The sequence below is a fragment of the Macrotis lagotis genome, chromosome 7 (assembly GCF_037893015.1).
Source record: "Macrotis lagotis isolate mMagLag1 chromosome 7, bilby.v1.9.chrom.fasta, whole genome shotgun sequence".
NCBI lineage: Eukaryota > Metazoa > Chordata > Mammalia > Peramelemorphia > Peramelidae > Macrotis > Macrotis lagotis.
In genome coordinates, this window is record NC_133664.1 from 94,001,531 (window position 1) to 94,021,677 (window position 20,147).

Here is a 20,147-nt window from a genome sequence, read left to right on the forward strand (position 1 = left end):
ACAATAGAAAGGTCTTCAGTATACAATAGAAATGAAATTATGGAGCAGCAATATATTCATAAAAATAGAAATACTAAATACAGAGACTCATAAGCTCACTTTGAGAAGAGACTCCAAATAGAATCCAATAACTTATAACAGTAACTCTCTTAATATTCCAGGAAGTTGATATTTAAAACCAGACTCGATATAATTGGCCCAGTCTGCTTAATAAGCATTTTACACTTAACCTTGACCTTGTACTATCTAAATGATTCCTTCTATGTCTCTTGTCAAGACAGGTCAGGGATTAATCTCCTCCTTCTGGTGATGATTATCTCTGATGCAGAAACTCCTGGTTATAAAAAGAGAATTCAACTGTGCCTCACCTTATTATAGATATGCTGCTGAAGTTTTATAGAAATCAGATTTATTTTGTAATTTGGCCATATTTCAAATGAGAAAGCACTTTGCAAACCTTATGAAGTAAATGCTGTATAAACATTAGTTATTATATGCTCAGGAGATTTACTGTGAAAAGGATTATGAATACTTCTATAAATTGAGCAATTGATCACTGAAAATTTATTAAATCTTATTATATCCTAGACAATGAGTGAGGCACTGGAAATTCGAACAAAGATGAATCCATTCCTGTCCCTATTCTTGGCCATCAGGAATAAGGGTGTACATTTTATTCCTACCCACCCCTCTATTTCGGGGAGGGGAAATATCTCCTCCCATACATTCTCTCTGGGGAGAAAATATGTACATATAAGTATATACCAAATATAAACTTTAATAATAATAATAAAACAAGCAGTCCAACTGGCTACCAGCCATCTTCTGAACAAAGAACCCAGGATTTCTCCCATACAATTGCTCACAAGATCCATCTTGAAATCACCATCCATTTGCCTATATGACAAGAAGTTGACAAACTGCTGGGGTGGGTAAAAAGAGAATTCTTCCATTCCCCTCACTTGGTAGGCACTGTTGACTCTCCTAACATGCTGAAATCATGGGACTGCTCATAGTCCCACCCAATCTGCACAGATGCTTGGACTGCACCATTTCTGACCAACTTTTAGCCCCTCCTTGGATGACTTGGGAAACCACTCTCAACACCCCCCCCATGCCATGTTAATGTAGACACCCAATTAGAGTAACCATTTGGTGGCATATCTCAATGTAGCTGAGAACTCTCAGTTCAAGAGATCAGTGGCATCTGCCTTCCTAGTAACTGGGATTACACCCAAATGAGCTAAATATAGATAGACTTATCATAAGAACAGGGAGTTTTGATCTTTTATGTGTCATGGGCTCCTTATGTAATCTAGTGATGTTAAGTGCATATAGTAAAGTTATAGGATTACAAAGGAAACCAATTGAAATATAGTTGATGTTTTGAAAAAAATAAGCCCTTATGAACTTTTCACTTGAAGGAACCCATACCGAAGACTAGATTTCAGTCAGATCTTAGAGGCCCCAGTTGCCAAGTCATTCTTTCATCAACACCCAACTCCAGGTATTTTCAGTGGCCAACAATACAATGTAGAGATCCCAGATCTCCTGATCTGGAGCTGATGTTGAGTCATTACCCTAAGAAGAGTTGTTAGAATCCTAAGAGAGGAAATCTATGCGTTGGGGGAGGGAAGAGCATAAGAGGAAGAAAATAAAAAGATAATCTTGTATAGAAAGCCTTTAGCTTCAGTGTGAGGTTAACCATCAGTTCATGTGACTTTTTTTTTAATGCCTATCAACATTTCTCAAGCTCCAGTACTAGGCATCATTGGAAGTCACAACACAGATGATAATCTTTGTTGCTGAGCTTCCAACTTAGTCAGTTCTTAAATATATGAGTCAAATAGTATTGGAGAACAATAGAAGGAGTGAGTTAACGAGTGAAGGCCATTTGTTGATTCTGGTATTGTGGCAATGTCTTAAGTTGGTCTAGTCAACCACTCTCCTGTGAGTCAGTGAGTTGAGTTCTGAGAGAGATAGATATATGATAGATGAACTGTATTAGTCTGTTTTCAGAAACATCCATGGTTCTCTTACCTGAAATTTTTCAATAATTAACAGAGCTCATGTGGGAGTATGGAGAACACAATAAACATGGCACATTAGCCCAAGAAATTTACATTCCTTCCAACTGGTGGTTCCCAAGCCTAGAAGACATTCCTACTTTGCATCTATCTCTTCAAAGTCTTTGTTTTCACCAAAACTCTACTCTTAGCTCCAGTCTGCTCAGATATGAAGGCTTTTCTGATTCTCCCATAAATTTTTGCTGTGTGTATTTCATAGATTTATATATTTTATATAACATATACAATGTGTTATATAGAATGTATTATGATAGAATGTAAGCTCTTTGAAGACAGAGATTGTTTCATTCTAATCTTTGTATACTTATAACCTAGCAATTAGCCATTAGTTGGACATAGTAGTTACCTAATAAATGCTCAGGGATTTTTCAGAAATCATAAGCTCTCACTAAAAGAGGAGCTTTGATCATCTCTTAATGATTGGCAACAGCTTTGAGCTAGGGAATAATAATGTATCTTCACAACAGTGCTCAATGGTGCTAGACACTGTACTAAGCATTTCAGAAATATCTCATTTGATCTCCAAAACTACCCTGAAAAGGAGATGTTATTCTCCTGGACAAGTTTAAATAGTTACTTTATCATGCTTTACTGATACAAATATAGCAAATCCCTCAACCTCAGAGGTCAGAGTCTATGAACTCTTCTCCATATGTTCCTATTAAGATGACCCATTTTTATCTTCTTTTTTGTCTTTTCCTCTTCCTTCTTTATTGCCCTCCCCCTTAGAAAAAAGTAACTTTTGGCAAATATAATTTTCTTAAAAAATAGTTGACCCTAAATGAACAAAATCTCAAAAACTCCTCTGTCATAACTGTGTCAATATTTTCACTTAAGAGTAGTTTAGGGTGGCTAGGTGGCACAGTGCCACAGGGTGCACCAGTCCTGGAGTCAGGAATACCTGAGTTCAAATCCGGCCTCAGACACTTAATAATGACCTAGCTGTGTGGCCTTGGGCAAGACACTTAACCCCATTGCCTTGCAAAAACCTAAAAAAAATAAAACTGGACAAGAGTAGTTTAAATTTAAGGAAACAATTCTCACATTATCAATTTGATATCCTCCACCAATTTATTTTCAGACCTACCTTTAACTTCACTACTGATATAATCAAGCAATCTTCAAACCTTCAAAGTCCTTTTTTAAAAAAAAATTTCAATTTGACATTTATGGATTTTTAGACCTCTAAAGACCTGTTTTCTTGACCTCTGTTCTTGTCTAAAGAAAAGAACACAGGATGGACTAGGGTTCAGATCTTATGTCTGCCCATTAACTCTTTAGTGACCTTGGACCATCATCTAACCACAACCCCCCCCTCAGTTTCTTTTCCTTTTTTTGTTTTTTGAATTTTACAATTCCCCCCATCTTGCTTCCCTCCCCCCACCCCCACAGAAGGCAGTCTGATAGTCTTTACATTGTTTCTTTGCTATGCATTGATCAAAATTGAATGTGTTGAGAGAGAAGTCACTCTTTTTTTTTTTTTAGGGTTTTTTTGCGAGACAAATGGGGTTAAGTGGCTTGCCCAAGGCCACACAGCTAGGTCATTATTAAGTGTCTGAGACCGGATTTGAACCCAGGTACTCCTGACTCCAGGGCCAGTGCTTTATCCACTGCACCACCTAGCCGCCCCCGAGAGAAGTCATTCTTAAGAAAAAATATAAGACAGCAAAATCACATAATAAGATACCTTTAAAAAATTAAAAGTAATATTGTCTTTGGTCTTTGTTTAAACTCCACAATTCTTTCTTTGGATACAGATGGTATTCTCCACTGCAGATGCCCTAAAATTGTCCCTGATTGTTGCATTGATGGAATGAGCAAGTCCATTAAGGTTGACCATCACCCCCATGTTGCTGTTAGGGTGTACAGTGTTTTTCTGGTTCTGCTCATCTCACTCAGCATCAGTTCATGCAAATCCTTTCAGGATGCCCTGAATTCCCATCCCTCCTGGTTTCTAATAGAACAATAGTGTTCCATAACAAACATATACCATAATTTGCCCATTCCCCAATTGATGGACATTCACTCAATTTCCAATTCTTGCCCACCACAAACAGGGCTACTATGAATGTTTTTGTACAAGTGATGTTTTTATCATTTTTCATGACCTCTTCAGGGTACAGACCCAATAGTGGTATTGCTGGATCAAAGGGTATGCTCATTTTTATTGCCCTTTGGATATAAATCCAAATTATTCTTTCTTTTTTTGGTAAAATGAGATTGGGCTAAATGATCCCATAAAAACTCTTCCAGTTTAAAATCTCCCAATCCCTCTCAGTTTTGCAACCACTTGTTTTCATTTATCCCTTGTTTAATACACTCAATCTATTATGTCATCATCATTATGTTACACTGCTGCAGTGTAGGATGGAGGGCTTGGATCCTGATGGATGATGCCATTCTAAATTAACTCTGCAAAGCCCTGGCACAGCCAGAGATCCCACTGAAAAGCTTCCCCAGTGTGCTTCCTAGAAGATCTTCCTAATCATTGTGGGATTTGCTTATTGTTGATGAAGCCCTCAAAACCATGAGTCATTGCTGGTTCTGTTTTCAGATGTGGGGTGGGTTGCTTCTGCAAAGAAAATAAGCCACAGGGTTCAATTCCAGATGGTCAGACAAGCCGAGAAGCAGTAGGAATGGGGGTTGGGAGAACAGAGCTCTTTACAATAGGAGAGTTTACTGACCTGGAGTGATGGTGGTGGTGGGGGAAGGAGGGGGAGCAGCCCCAGTAAAAATGAATTCAAGCATAATTTAATAGATTTAATGACAGAATAAAATGGTATATATACCAAGAATTGGTATGTGTTCCGTTGCTCTGTAGACAGAAGGCTGAAAGTATAAGAGATACTAGAGATCATCTACCCTAAGCCCCTTACTTAGATGTGAAAACTGCCAACCAATAATGGTGATGAAGCTTGTCCACTCAAACAGGTGGGAAGTAGGGGGCAGGGCTTCCAAATCCCGTGCTCTTTAATTACATGTACTACAAGGAAGCAGTCTTTCCCTCAGCTAATCCATCATCCTTGTTTTATAATTAAAAGTAAACAGGCTCTGGGAAGAGACTTGCCCAGGGTCAACCAGAATCAGAGGCTTCTGACTTCATTGCCCTGTCCCCAACTGGTCCATTCCCTTGTACTGTACCATTTCCTCTGCCCCAGTTTATAAGTTATCTGTTGTTTTTCCAATTCTCTCAATCAACTTTTCCTGTGAAGTAGTTAATGAGAAGCACCATTACAGTGTTAAAAAGTTGCTGCTGTCTTTTCTCTGTTGGTATTCTGGGACTGTCTGATGGCTGAGCTGTGGGGGGGCAGGGAGAGGAAGCATGGGGACAGATCCGGTCTCAGGAAGGATTTGTTGACAATCTTAAAGTATTTTGCAAATGCATTGAGGTCAGTGAAAGAAGGGGGGGGGGTGGCTAAAAAAGAAAAAGAAAAACCTAGGCTGCATTTTGCCAAACATATTTTGTCCTTAACTTTTAAATCCTGTGTGTATTTTAAGGGAAACTTAATCTGTAGGGTTTCCTCACATGTTTACTTAATTCCTGCAAACACTGTTTTCTTAGAGGCCTGGTATCTGCTGTCCAAGAAGATGTGAGCATTTCTTGAAAAAAAAATTTTTTTCTAAAGTTTTCTTCTCTCAGAATCCAGGAAGTTGAGGGCTTCCAAGAGCAACTGAGCTCAAATCCAGGGAAAATGTGTCAGGCAGCTTGAAACTGGACCCTCGAGATTCTAAGACCTTGTCTGGGTGATGTCAAGCATCCAGATGAAAAGGGAAAAATTCAGTATAAACCAGAAATGTTTTGTCCATGTGCTGCTGAACAAGCTGTGTGTGTAACACACTTTGATCAATGGCAATATTTTATTTATCATTGTATGGTGGAAAGACATCTTGAAGAGGAATCTAGAGATTTTGACTCTTTCCTCCTTTTATAATGAAGTAAGCTAAATTAGATGAGCTCCTAGGCCCATTTTAACTATCAAGATGTTGTGATGAGTCAGTCTATGCTCTTATAGCCAGGGCTACTCTCCAGGTTTAAGCTACCTTATTTGGACTCCTCTAAACCTGGGAAAGCAGTCTCAGCAATTTCCCTAGTGAAGAGTGCTATCAAGGGGTACTGACACATGTCTGTGGGGTGCTTTTGCTTTAGTCAAGGAAGAAGATGGGAAAAGGAGGAAGGAGTTGGGGGGAGAGGAAGAAGAGGAAAGAGAGAGAGGAGAGGAGAAATAGAATACCCATGCTCTGAGGGAGAATGAAAAGAACTCTGACCCAAGAGAAGGAAGAGAGAGCCACCACTACTTTGGGGGTGGAGTGGAGATCCTCTGAGGGATCTGTCATAAGCCCCAGTGTTAAGCAAAGTCAACTATGGGTTGTTGGTTTTTCCTAAAATGTCACTCCTTCACCTTACCCCCACCCCTTTCCTTGGTGGTTTCTTTTTAAGGAAAAATGATAGTCACTGCCACTCACACCTCTCACATGATTCTCTCTTTTCTCTAAAGGACACGAAAGTTATATCACTTTCTGCCAGTTGGAAAATGAAGCTGCCTTCACCTGTAGTGCTGATCACACCATCCGAAAGTGGGACGTGTTGACTGGCCAATGTCTGGCTGTTTACCGAGGACATACATCCATTGTAAACAGGTTTGTGTGACTGACACCATCGTCCCACTGCTGCTGAATCCTAACAACTGAACAATTACAGGTGTTCCCAAAGGCTTCTGCTGTGTGCATAATACTGTGTTAGCCACTTGGGGATGCAAATTCAATTCACCAAACAATTATTAAGTGCTAGTTCTGAGCAAGGTGCTGGGTATTGAACACTGGGCAAAGCAAAACAGAACAGTCCCTAACTAACAGTCCCCCCTCCATCTCAAAAAGTTTACCTTCTTTTATACAAAGAAATAGAAGACAAGGTTTCTGCTCCCAGGGAGTATATAGAAACAATGTGGCTTAGTGGAAAGAACATTAGATTTAGAGTCTGAGGACCTCTACTTTGCTATTTGCTACTTGATTGAACTTGAAACAGTCATTTCCTCTCTTTCAGCCTGTTTCCTCATCTATTAGATAGGAGGGAGTAAATGATTTCAAAAGATCCTTTTCCATGAGCCCATCACCCTTCAGTCTAGTTGGGGGAAAAAAGGCATATGTGCAAAATGTTAATAATAATAATAAAATGTGGTATAGCATAGTGGAATAATAGCTGGACTAGAAGTCATGAGATCCAGATTTGAGTAACAGCTCTGGCCCTTAACCTTGACTCCCTCTGTGACCTGTGCTTAGTCACAGATATGTCTCTGAGCCCCTGTTTTCCTGTCTATAAAAAGGGGGGAAATCATATGTGCACTACACACCTCACAGAATAGTTGTGAAGAATGTGTTAAGTCTTAAAGCCCAGCTTGGATGAGACATTATTTTTAGGACTGAAGTAACAGGAATAACCCAGACTGAGCATCAGCCAGATCCCCAGGGCAGCCAGTCCATACTCGAGGGGCTCAGAGAAGAGGAAGGTGTTGGGGCTGGAATGGGCAGGGTCTCCCTTTGAGCCAGTTTTATTGAATGACTAATTTAGCTATCAATATGAAAGCAGATGCCTGCCTTTGGTTCCATTTGCCCCTCAATGCCTGACTTAGCTGCTTGTGGGTGAAGGATGGGGAGAGGAGCTAAAAGTACAGCACTCCCACTGGTAGGAGCAGAATTCCAGAGGAAGTGGCCTAATTGATAACTGATGCTTAGCTGGGAGGTTGAAGGAGGAGGAAGAGAAAAGCGAGAGTTGTCTGTTCTAAAGATTGAACTAAGAATTAAAAAAAAAATTCCTTTCCCTGGTTAATTGTTGGAAATATCCCCTAGCTCAAGATGTTTGAAGCTTGTTTTTTTCCTTAGCTGAATTCAGGCCTGTCAGGTAGTTTTCAGGGTGGTCCACAAGGCCTTCACCACTCAGAGCCAACAAGCGCTTATCAGTTGCCAGAGAGTGACCTGGCCCTGTGCTAGGTGCTGTGAGGAAGGTCCGGACATTCTATAAGACTGAATTTTTGTCTTTGGAGACTTGTAGCACAGAACTTAGAATCAGGACACCCGAGTCTAAGTCAGCCTCTCCCTAGCTCTGTGGTCTTAAGCACGTCACTTACTCTCTCTTGGGAACAGTATATCTTGTACCACCTTCTTCCCAGGATTGTTGCAAGAAGAATGCTTTATAATCTATAAAATTCTACATAAGTGGGAGCCATTGTGGCAAAACATTTATGATTCAGTGACAAATGAAAGGGAATTATGATCATTGCTATTGGCATTCAGAGAAGGGAGAAGGCTCAAAGAATCCCACAGCTGCCTGGAGGAGGTGGTACTTCAAAGGGTTATTGAAAATAGGAAAATGTTTTTTTTAAGTTAGGAATGAACATAGCTTCTTTGTGGAACAGTGAACAGAGCAACCTAACTGAAACAGAGTTTAGATTGGAAAACAGATACACATGGGAAATAGTGGATATCACATACCCAAGGTATCTCAGAGGCCAGCAGATCTGATAGCAAGTCTCTACAATAACTCTGAAAAGTGGTTTTCTAGCTTTGACCTCCTTTAAGATGCAGCTCATACTGCTTTTGAATAAGGCTCTTTGTTAAGGGACAGATCTAACCATAGTTCTCACCTGCTGTAATGTAAATAAAAGAGATGAACGTACTCTCAGAAGACAGATGAAATACAGTAGAGGATTAGATTGAGACTTATTCTTACCAATACTTTCTCTAGATCTTTAGCTCCCCTCCCAGCTGGTAGCCAGGGGCAGCATCCTGCTGTCAGGCATTGATGGAGAGGCGAGGAGGAGCATGTATGTGTTAAGCATCTGGGACTCAGTGATGGAATTTCTGCCTGCAAAGTGGGCAGTTTGGATGCTCATTCTACCCAGTGCAGTTTTGGAAGATCATGATGAAAAGAGGGCAAGATTGAATGTCAGAAGACCTGGATTGGAATCCCATCCTTACCTAACCTCTCTAAAACCTGGGAGAATAAATGAATTCCTCAAAATCATTCAGCTGGGAGGCACTGCAAGACTAGAAGAACCCAGAGCTCTCAGGCTGGTGCTTTGTTTTAGATTTTTATTATAAGATGCTACCTCTTAAGGAACCAACAAGTAAATGAACAAATAAATGGACTTCCTTTGTGGAAGAGATACAAGAAAGTGTAAGATGTGTAGAAATAGAAAAAGACATTGGACAGAGTTTCAGAAGGTCATAGTCATAACTGCCCAACTTTAGCAATGTTGCTTCAAATGCTGGCTTCCTTGGCTAGGTTACACCATGCTGTTAGCCCTCTGAAAAGCAAAGAGGATAATTAGCCTCAGAAATAATCGGTTGTCTTGTTTAAGTTTTTGGATGGAATTGTCTTCTTTTTCTTTTTGTTGAATGGACATGATTATAGACTAATGCCTCTGAGTTGACATTTGAACAATTATTTAACCTGATGAAGTTGTGGGGCTAATAAACAACATTTACTTCTGAGGCTCATGGTGTTGGGAGATTTGGGTCCTATGAAACCAATGGCAAATCTTCTCAACTACCGTGAGAAGGAGTCGTTATTACTGTTCCCATTTTACAGATGAGGAAATTGAGGCTGAGAGTGGGGAAGTGACTTACTCAGGGGTCACACAGCTGGTAAATGACTGAGGCCAGATTTGAATTCAAGTCATCCTTACCCCATCAATGTTGTTGCTCGATGGTTAGAGAGAGGGGTGAACCATTTGTAATCTGCCAGGAGGAATTCAAAGGTGTCAAGAAAGTAAGTGGATGAAAGAAAGGGTGGTTGAAAGCCAGCCTTCAGTGGGGTGTGCACTATAGCACTGAAGGAGAGACGGGATTGTGTGTCAGATCTGCCTTTAGTTGGGCTGAAGTATCAGAGAGTAAATATAGATCCTGAGAAGCCTCAGTGTTCAAGGTCTTGAAGAGCTTCCTTCCCCACCCCCACCCCCACATATGATCATTACAGTTGGGAGGGAGGGAGTCCACACAAGGGTTGGACTTACAGCCTCCATTTGTGGTCAATATGGGGAGCAATGAGGAGAGAGCAGGGATATTGGATTCTGGCTGTTACATTAGAGCTTTCCTTGGCACACTAGAAAGGGTTGTGCTGGCTGGTGGTGGGAATGCTGGGCAGCCGACCACTTAAGCAGCCGTGATTCTCACTTCTAGTTATCGTCACCTCCCCTCTTAGTTCCCTTCTGCCTGTCTCAGAACACCATAGATAATACCACTTATTAAAGCAGTCTTAATAAGGCAGTTTCATTTGATGACTAATGTCCAGTACAATCTAATTAATTCCAATGATTTTGTGGAAAGACTAGTTGAATGAGAGGTCTGAATTAGAGGATACTTTTTTTTAAAATATCATTTTGTTATTTTCACAAGGATTTAGAACTGGAAAGGATCTTGGAGATCAGTCTGTCTATTCAACACTTGTTACATGCTAGGCACTAGGAATACAAATACCAATAGAAAGAAAAACCAGTTCTTGCCATCAAAACTTTGTATTCCATTTGGGAAAGACATAGAAAAGGAAACTGGCAGGTTGGAGGGTAGACAGGGGTACCTAGGATAGGAACATAATCTGGAGTGGTCTGGAGAGGATTGGACACCCTCTTTAAATAGAGGTTCTGGGATGAGCCATCTAGTGGGAGAAAGAAGCAGCCAGGGATGGAGAATGTATCCAATTGAGGATCCCCATACTAGAGTGAAGTATCAGGAGGACAAAGTAGATCTTGAGAGACAGACAGAGAGGAAGAGAAGGGGAGAGAGAGGGTAGAAAGAGAGACAGAGATAGAGACAGAGACTGACTAGCTTCAGGTCCAAAGGTGGCATGAATCCCCATTTCAGTCTTTGCTGGCATGGATCACTCCCAAAGATGGTCAACAGTCAATAAGGTTGGAGAGAGGTGCCCAGTTATAAGGGCCTGCTGAAGAAGAAATCCAAAAATGATTGTAATAATTAGCCTGGAGAAGCCAAAGAATTCTATAATTAGTGTTGTTGGGTAGGAAATGAGATGTCTGTCCTATCTCCCCTCCTTAAATGGAGGTTGAGGGGGTTCATGGCTCCATCTTTCAATCAGGGACAGAGGGTACTGATGAGGTGTGAGTACCGAAATTGATGGATCTTGCAGGATATTTCCTAGTAATGAGTTTACTGAGAGCATGGTACTCACCTAATCCAGAGGTGTCAGACATGGAGATCTGTAGACTACACATGACCTATGGTACTCCAGGCTCAAACATTTTCAAGTGCAACTCAAATTGTATTAAATTAAAATGGGGAAATAATTAACAAAATAAATAAGAATATGATATAACATAGATATTATATTTTTAAAATTAAGTCAATATGCAGCCTTCATGGATTCTTACGTAGTGTTTAGGGTCTCTGGTTTTCATTTGAGTTTGACATCACTCTTCTAGTCATCTAGTCAAAATACCTTATTTTATAGGTGAAGAAACTGAGATCCAAGTGGTACATTCAGTATTGGGGATACCCCATTGGGCCTGTGTTACTGACTGGATAAGAATCACTGGTTCATGAAAGGGAGTGTCTTAGTAATAGGGAGTGATTCAATTTCTAGAGAGTCCAGTATCCCCTTAAACTTATTCCTGCTTTTGGTTGGATTAAAATTCATTTTCCATCATCAGTCAATCAATAAACATTTATTTTAAAAATGTACTAAGCTCTGGAAGTACAGAAAGAGGCAAAAGACAGTTTCTGCCCTTAAGGAACTTGCAATCAAATGGTTAACTAGTGTAAAGACTAATTTTGGCTTATAATCATAGTTTGAAAATTAGTGGGGTCCCAATAAATGTGATTTGAAAGTATTGAAATTGTCCTTTGTGGAAGAGTATAAAAGACCTGAGGTCAAATCCAGCCTCAGATATTTATTTCCTTTGTGACCTTCCTCCTCACCTGCCCACCTCCCAGTCAAATCACTTAAACCTATTTGTTTGCCTCGGCCTTAACTATAAAAGGGAGAAAATATGCATGTAATATAGACAGGTAAAATAGCACCGGCCTTTTTTAGGGTTGTGAGTATAGAGTGAAATAATATTTGTAATTTACCTTATAAACCTTAAAACACCATATACATAAATGATAATTATTATTATTCTAATAAAATTCATATTTCTAATATTATATTATCTGTTCTTGTGCCTTCCTCCCTTCTAGAGTGTGAGTTCTAATGAGCACAGGGATCATGGTTTATTCATTTTTGTATCTTCCATAGTGTTTAAGCATGTTGCTTTACACATTGCTGTTTAATTCATTTTGCCAAGATGTATTCAGTCAATTGAGATGAGTTTGAAGCACTTCATAGCTATATCCTGCTATAGCTATTATTAGAGGCAAGTCATTTAACTGAGCTTTGCCTCAGTTTCCTCATCTGTAAAGTCGAGGTAATAATCCTAGTTATGTCATGGGTTGTCATGGGGCTCAAATGATGCTATATACAAAATGCTTGGAAAACCTTAAAACACTCTGTGAACATTAGTTATCCTCATCATTAATATTCCTCTAAACTCCTTAAAGGCTTGGTTTCCTTCTGTATTACCAGCCATGGGAAAAAAAGTAAGTCCATTACCTCCTATAACTGTCCTTTTGGTAATTGTCTCAATAATCTTAAATAGAATAGGAAGTTTAGAACTGGATAACATAATTGACAGTAATAAAAAGCGATACAAAAATATGTGTAAGAGAAAGGGAACCATTGGCTCACTCCTTGGTAAAGAGTATATTCCATCCAACAAGTGTGTTTTTTTTATGCACCAACTATTTTGACCAAGCCCTAGGCAAGGCCCTAAAGACATAGAAATGAAAGAATATTTGATTCCTGTCTTCAAAAACTGACATTTATTATTAAATAAATAATACATTTATTTATTCAAGTATGATTCAAATCAGATTATGGATTCTGGTATTGTGGAAAACCCGCTCCCATCCTCCAATTTGATTTGGCACTAAAAGATCCTGTTTGAAATTTAGCTCTCCACTTATGAGCTGTTTGACCTTGGACAAGTTGTTTTATTACTTTAATCCTTAACTTCCTCATCTATAAAATGAGAGGGTTGGATTAGATGACCTCAAGAATTTCTTCCAACTTTAAATCTATGATCTTACAGACAAAGAGAGGTCCAGATAAAAATGTTATGAAACATTTAAGGATAGGGAGATCACTTGATGTTCTTCTAACTTTCAACTCACCTGCTCTTAGCTCAGCTGAGCATATTCTGAAAGTTTCCCTTGCCCTCTCCCTCTCCCTTTCTCTCTTCTCAAACCAAGTTTCTAATTTATTGTGTCTGGCTTTCAATATAATTTCATTTACTAGAACCAAATGTTTTGCCTCTAGGGGTGGAAAGAAAGGAAATCTTTTTTCATTTACTCATTAGCACTTAATTTTTAATAATTATAAAATTATTTAACATTTATTTAGAAAGATATCTTAAAAGGTCTGACCCTCAGCATATGCAGTGGGATTTGGGGAGATGGGAATGGGGGGAGGTGTCAGTTTTCCAGTGACAGTCTTGAGACTCTTTATGGTCTGGCTGGCTGGGAAACTGAATTTTGGGTTAGCATTTGACCCCAGATTTGTTGCCAATAGGATCCTAATTGCCAAAGACTACCTCTTCAGTGGCTCCTATGATCGAACAGCCCGCTGTTGGAGTGTGGACAAGGAACGGCAGCTCCAGGAGTTTCGGGGTCACCGGAATTGTGTCCTGACCTTAGCTCACTACTCCTCCAAGGACATCCCAGATACATCCTCAGAGCAGGGAGAGAAGGTCAGCGGAGACTTGCTGGTAACAGGCAGTACGGATGGCACAGCCAAAGTTTGGGGGGTGTCCAGTGGTTGTTGCTACCAGACTTTGAGGGGCCACACAGGAGCTGTCCTCTGCCTTGTGTTGGATGAACTCAACCAAGAGCTCTTCACAGGCAGCACCGACTCTACCATTCGCACTTGGAACCTTATAACTGGGGAGCCACTGAAGGTATTTAAAGAGCATCAGGGATCAGTGATCTGCCTGGAGGTAAGAATCAAGCAATTTGCTTGTGGAACATGTTGGAAAATTCTGAGGTAACTCATTATCCTTGCTTTTTATCCCTTGAGACAAAAATATACTTTTTTAGTAAAAAGTGTAACTTAAATAGAGAAAAATACACAATCTTTTCCAGAAACTCTGCTTAGTGATCTGGGTCCTAATTTCATCCATATAACCTTGGATGAGTCACTTCTCAAAAATCATAGAATTTCAGATTAGAAGACCCTTCAGAGGTCCTCTAGTCAAACACATACCTAAATAGAAAATCTTTGCAATATTTCTCCCTGATAATTGATTATACTTTGTGCATAACAAAACTTTTAGGCAAATAATGCAGGTATTATTATCTCCCCATTTTACAGAAAGAAAATTGAGTCTTGGGCAGCTAGGTGGTGAAGTGCATAGAGCACCAGCCTTGGAGTCAGGAGGACCTGAGTTCAAATTTGACCTCAGACAATTAATAATTACCTAGCTGTGTGACCTTGGGCAAGTAACTTAACTCCACTGTCATAAACAAATTAAAAAAAAAAAAGAAAATTGACTCTCAAAGAAGGAAAATATTTGACCAAGGTCACACAGCTACAAGAGTAAAGACTCCAACCTGATTTTTTGACTCTTAATTTTAGTGCTTTTCGCAGCTTACTAAGAGGTATCAGGTTGGGCAGTGTAATGATCTTTTGTCTACCCCTGCCACTCCAGACTGCAAGGACACACAGACCAATATACTACTTGTTCTTATACAGACTTCCTCATTGGGTGCCAAAAAGTTGGATGTAAATCAATTTTATTTAAATTTTGGAGGGGTAATATTTTGTTGGTTATCTGAAGCCTTCCCCTCTCTGGACCTTAATTTTTTCTCTTTTGGAGGTAATTTCCTCCAATGACGTACAAGGGGTTGTCTTTCTGGAACGTCTCACAAAGTCATTCTTAGTGACTGATGCTGCTTTTCTAGTGAAGGGAGTAGGAGTGGGTTGGGTATTTTTTTTTGACTGAGAACAGGAGAAAGACAAGACGGGGGGGGAGAGAGAGAGAGAGAGAGAGAGAGAGAGAGAGAGAGAGAGAGAGAGAGAGAGAGAGAGAGAGAGAAGAAATAGGAGAGGGAAAAAAAGAGAAGACAACGAAAAAGACAAAAAAGACAGAGCAAACACATGAATCAGAGGTGAACATGGGGTGACCCAAAACAGGAAGAGCACAGGCTCTGATTGTGTGGTTTGTTTTAGTTTTCATTCCATTTGAAATTTGGAACAAATAAGCAAATAAACCAAAGGGCACATCTTAGAGAAGGAAATATATATGCAAAGACAAAAAATGGTTGAAAGGAAAACTGGGTGAAAGGATTGAGACAAGGGGATAACCACCATATCTTGCTCACAAAACCTATTTTCTTCTGACTAGTCAATCAAAAAGTATATCTAGACCACCCTAAAAAGGGCAATTGAAAATGCAGTAGTAAGTGCTGTAAATGTTGTATTCCCCCATAGACTCAATCAATGATGAAATTTATCACCAAGTATTTATTAAACATCTCCTGTGTTTGTCACTGGACTTGGTCCTGGTGATGTATGTCCCTGTTGGCAAAAGGCCTCCATTCCGACCAATTTAGAATGGACTGCTTTGGGTCTTGTTTCATCATTTCCCTGCTTAGAGCAATGCCTCGAACATCCTAGGAGTTTAATAAATGTTTGTCAGGTTGACTGGACTTGATGTGTCTCAAGCTGTAATTACCCCTGATTCAGTGGAAACTGAAGTAGTTGGGGAAAGCTCAATTTAGGAGGTGAGACCTTGAGGAGAAAATTCCAGTCTGGGAGAATAATATTAGAAGAAAAGAGAATTTGAACTCATCCCAAATCCTTTCAAGTGTAAAACTCAGGGCTAAGTTCTGAGGTAGGTAAAAAATGTACCTAATTCATTATCCATGTATTTAAGGAGCTTATGGTTTACTAGGTGCTTGACTAGGACTTGATATAACCCTCTAATAACACTCTTCTCAGTGTCTGGAAGAACACTACTAATAAATAGGAGGAGGTACCATTAATACAATAGATTCCCATTTACCCTGAATATTTGCAGTGTAGAGAGTGCCTGCTTAATCTAATATTGTGATTTAAAGGTTCAGACAGCAAGCACTTATTAAACAGTAAAGGGTAAAGTCAACAGAGTTGGCCATTTTGAGCTCCTGGTGATCAGGACTGCATTCATTTCAGACAGAGTAGATATTGTGACCATCAATGACTCCTTTATTGACCTCAACTCCTTGGTTTATATGTGGCAATATGATTCCACACATGGCAAGTTCAAGAGCACTGTCAAGAGTGATATTGAAAAGATGGTGATTAATGAAAAAGCCATTACCATTTTCCAGGAGTGGGATCCTAGCAATATTAAATGGGGGAGAAACTGGAGTTGTTGTAGAGTTCTAGGATCCTTACTACCATAGGAAAGGCTGAGGCTCACTTATTTCTACTTGGAGATAAGTGGATCATTATCTCTTCCCCTTCTGCTGATGTCCCAATGTTTATGGTGGGAGTGAACCCTGAGAAATATGATAATTCCCTTCAGACTTGTAGTAGTAGTAGTAGTAGTAGTAGTAGTAGTAGTAGTAGTAGTAGTAGTAGTAGTAGTAGTAGTGGTGGTGGTACTCCTGTACTTTCGCCTGCTTGGTGTCCCCTTGGCCAAGGTTATTCATGACAACTTTGGTGTGTGGGAGGACTCATGACTCTAGTCCTTGCCATTATTGTTACCCAAAAGACAATAGATGTCTCCTCTGACCAACTGTGGCAAGATAGGCTAGTGCTGCCCAAAACTTCCCTGCTTCCCTGCTTCCACTTAAGTTGTTGTGGCTACAGGAAAGGTTATATCTGAGTTGAATGTGAAGCTTACAGACATAGCTTTCTATGTTTCTAAACACTAATGTATCTGTTGTGGATCTCAACTGCTGCCTGGAAAAATCTGCCAAATATGACATTGAGAAAGTAGTGATGCAAGCATCAAAGAGACCTGTGAAGGGCATCTTGAGCTACACAGAGGACCAGGTTATACCCTGTGACTTTAACAGTGACACCACTCTTCCGCTTTTGGTACTGGAGCTGATATCACTCTCAACAAATATTCTGTCATGCTCGTTTCCTGGTATGACAATGAGTAGTTATAGTAACCTTGTAGTAGACCTCATGTTCTACATAGCCCTCAAGAAGTAAAGTGAAAAGCCACAAATGGATTTTCATCTCCAGCCAAAAAAGAAATTCCACCACTTTGGAACCCACATCCCTAACCTGCATTGCTATCCTGGAGATTCCATTCCCCATTCACATCCTTGTCCCAAAGCACACCCCTGTAAGTAAGGGGGAAGAATCTAGAGTCCTTAATTTTGTCACCATTATTCAGTGGGGGGAAAAAACTTTCCTAAATGAAATCAGGTCTCTACTAAATTTGAAGACATTTCCAGGTCCTTTGTTGCCCTAAGGGCCATCACAAGGAGTCTCGATCTATCAGGATTGATTGAACACTTTTGTGCTCCCCTTCCTAGGGTAGGTCCTTCAGGAGAAAGAAGAGAAATAGATGTCTTAACAAGGGACCCTGTCCCAGATGCTCACAGTCTAACTGAGGAGGCAAGATTAATACCCAGGAATTAATTATAGAATAGTATGTGTCTATGTGTACCTGATTTTAAATTGTAATGTAGTACCATCAAAGTGCTAGAGGAGTTTGGAGAGGGAGACTTCATGAAACAGTCTCAGAAGAATAAGTGGACAGTTTCTGGCAATTCTTCTCAAGCGGTATGCCTGAGAAATAAGAGGCTGGGGGGGGGGGGAGCCAGGAAGCTTTGTGGATGCTTGAATTTCATAGTAATAAGATGTTTCATTTTTTTTCTCCTGAGCTTCAAAGTTAAACCTCGAATTTTACCTCTAGTTTTGATGGTCTTGTCCATTCTTCAGCTCTCTTATTTGGCTTTGAAGAGAAATTCTTCCCATCTCTCCTTATCTCTCTAACCCATTCTGAGGGGCTTCCCTGACCACTGTTTCCTGTGGGAATAGCAATGTGATATAATGGATGGGAAGGTGGAAGGGATTAAAATTGCTACTGTTAGGCTTGTTGCCCAACTTCTTTCCAAGCAGCTGATCTGAGAATCTGGCAACCAAACTGCTGAGGGGGAGTAATTACTCAGAAGTGTGACTTCCTTCTCTTGGTAATTTGCATGGGATTTTCATTCATGTAGCATCTGTATTAATTTTGGATTATGAGAGATGTCTTGAAGCTCTAAATAATCTAGGGGGATATTTACTCCACCTCTTTATTAAAAGAGGTATATGTGGTCCTATTTCTACTAATAATTACAATTAGCATTCATATTGTACTTTAAGGTTTGCAAAGCACTAAACATATCTTCTCTTATTTGATCCTCACCACAGCCCTATGCAGTAAAATCTGCCCAAGAGAGTTAAGTGACTTGCCCAAGGCCACACAGTAAGACTAGTAAGGTTTCTAGCAAGGCTAGTAATCTGAGGTAGAATTTGAACTCTGGTCTTTATGACTCCCAAATCCATCACTCCTAATAATTTACCCACAAGGCCACCTAGTGGCCACTGTTAGAAGTTTATCTGAAGCAACCTACAATGTCACTGAGTTGGAATTGAATTCCTTTAATTGGTTTAGAAATGACCAAAAATCAAGAAACAAGCTCTTGAATTCAACCTATTGGACTTGCTATACTTTATGAGTTTGGGCAATCACTTGTCTCTCTGGGATACTTTCCTAATTACTAAGATAGAAGACTTGAAACAGGATAGATGATTTCTCAAATCCCTTCAAGATCCAAATCCCAATATCCTATGGGTCTAGTTATATCTTTGTCTCACTGGCATGACCTTAGGAAAATTGCTTTGTGGGTCTCAGTTCTTTCATCTGTAAAATGGAAATAATAGCACCTGCATCATAGAGTTGTGAGAATTCAATGAGATAATATATATAGTGTACTGTGAAAATTTGAAGACCTATATAAATAACAGCTGTTACTATTATTCATAATCCTCATTTATTACAGTGCATTAATGATATTTCATTAGATTCACCTGCCATAGCTGGTTTTATTATTTCCCTTAACTGATGAACATATGTTTTGTTTCCTGTTCTTTTTTACAGAAAGTGATGCTATAACCATTTTATTGTACATAGGGTCTTTTTATCATTTCATTTCTCTTGTAATAAACTTAGTTTTCACATGTTTCATGAAGTTGTGATTACCTGAGGACAGTATATACATCTATATAAAGATATTTTAGTCTGTTTTTTTAATTTTTCTTTTTTATTCTTCATTTAAACACACATATACACAAAGAAGCATTTCCACATACACTGTAGATCACAAAGGATTACATATGAAAGCATGAATCTCAATTTCATATAACATGCTTTTAAATACATATATATATTTCCATATGCTTCTTTCAAAATTTCTGGCTTCCTTCTACTTCCTTTGGGGCTTCCTTCTAAACTCTGCTATGCATTTGAAAAATGTTTCAGTGATCTTCATTTGTTATCACTATTACTATTCCCCTGGGTGGTTTGGTGATGCAGTATATATAGCACTGGGCCTTAGGTCAGGAAGACTCATCTTTCTGAGTACAAATCAGGCCTCAGACATAGTTGCATGACTGTGGGCAAATTATTTAACCCTGTTTGCCTCAGTTTTCTCATTTATAAAATGAGCTGAAGAAGGTAAACCACTCTAGTTCTTCACCAAGAAAATCAAAGGGTCACAAAGAGACAGATGCAACTGAAACAGCTGAATAACGACAAATTGCTAATCCTCGTTCCCCTCCAGAATTCCCTGCATGTTAACTGAAGAAAAGGGGGGAAAATCCTCTAATAAATAAGCATGGTTAAGTAAAATGAATCCATACAATGGCCATGTCCAAAACTCTCTTCATTTCCATTCTTTCTTCATCAGAAGTGACATCCAAAGATGTAATTGGTCACTGCTTGGATCAGAATTTTGAAGTCCTTCAAA

General features: G+C 39.5%; 1 protein-coding gene across 2 annotated transcripts in view; it reads left to right on the forward strand.

Moving 5' to 3' along the window:
* The window catches only part of WDR86 (WD repeat domain 86), a 52,416-nt gene that overhangs the window by 4,050 nt on the left and 28,219 nt on the right, over positions 1-20,147 (forward strand). For both annotated transcript variants that reach the window (XM_074193323.1, XM_074193324.1), the window contains 2 exons: positions 6,584-6,725; positions 13,705-14,128. In XM_074193323.1, coding sequence (XP_074049424.1) covers positions 6,584-6,725; positions 13,705-14,128 — 566 coding nt within the window. The remainder of the gene's footprint in view (positions 1-6,583; positions 6,726-13,704; positions 14,129-20,147) is intronic.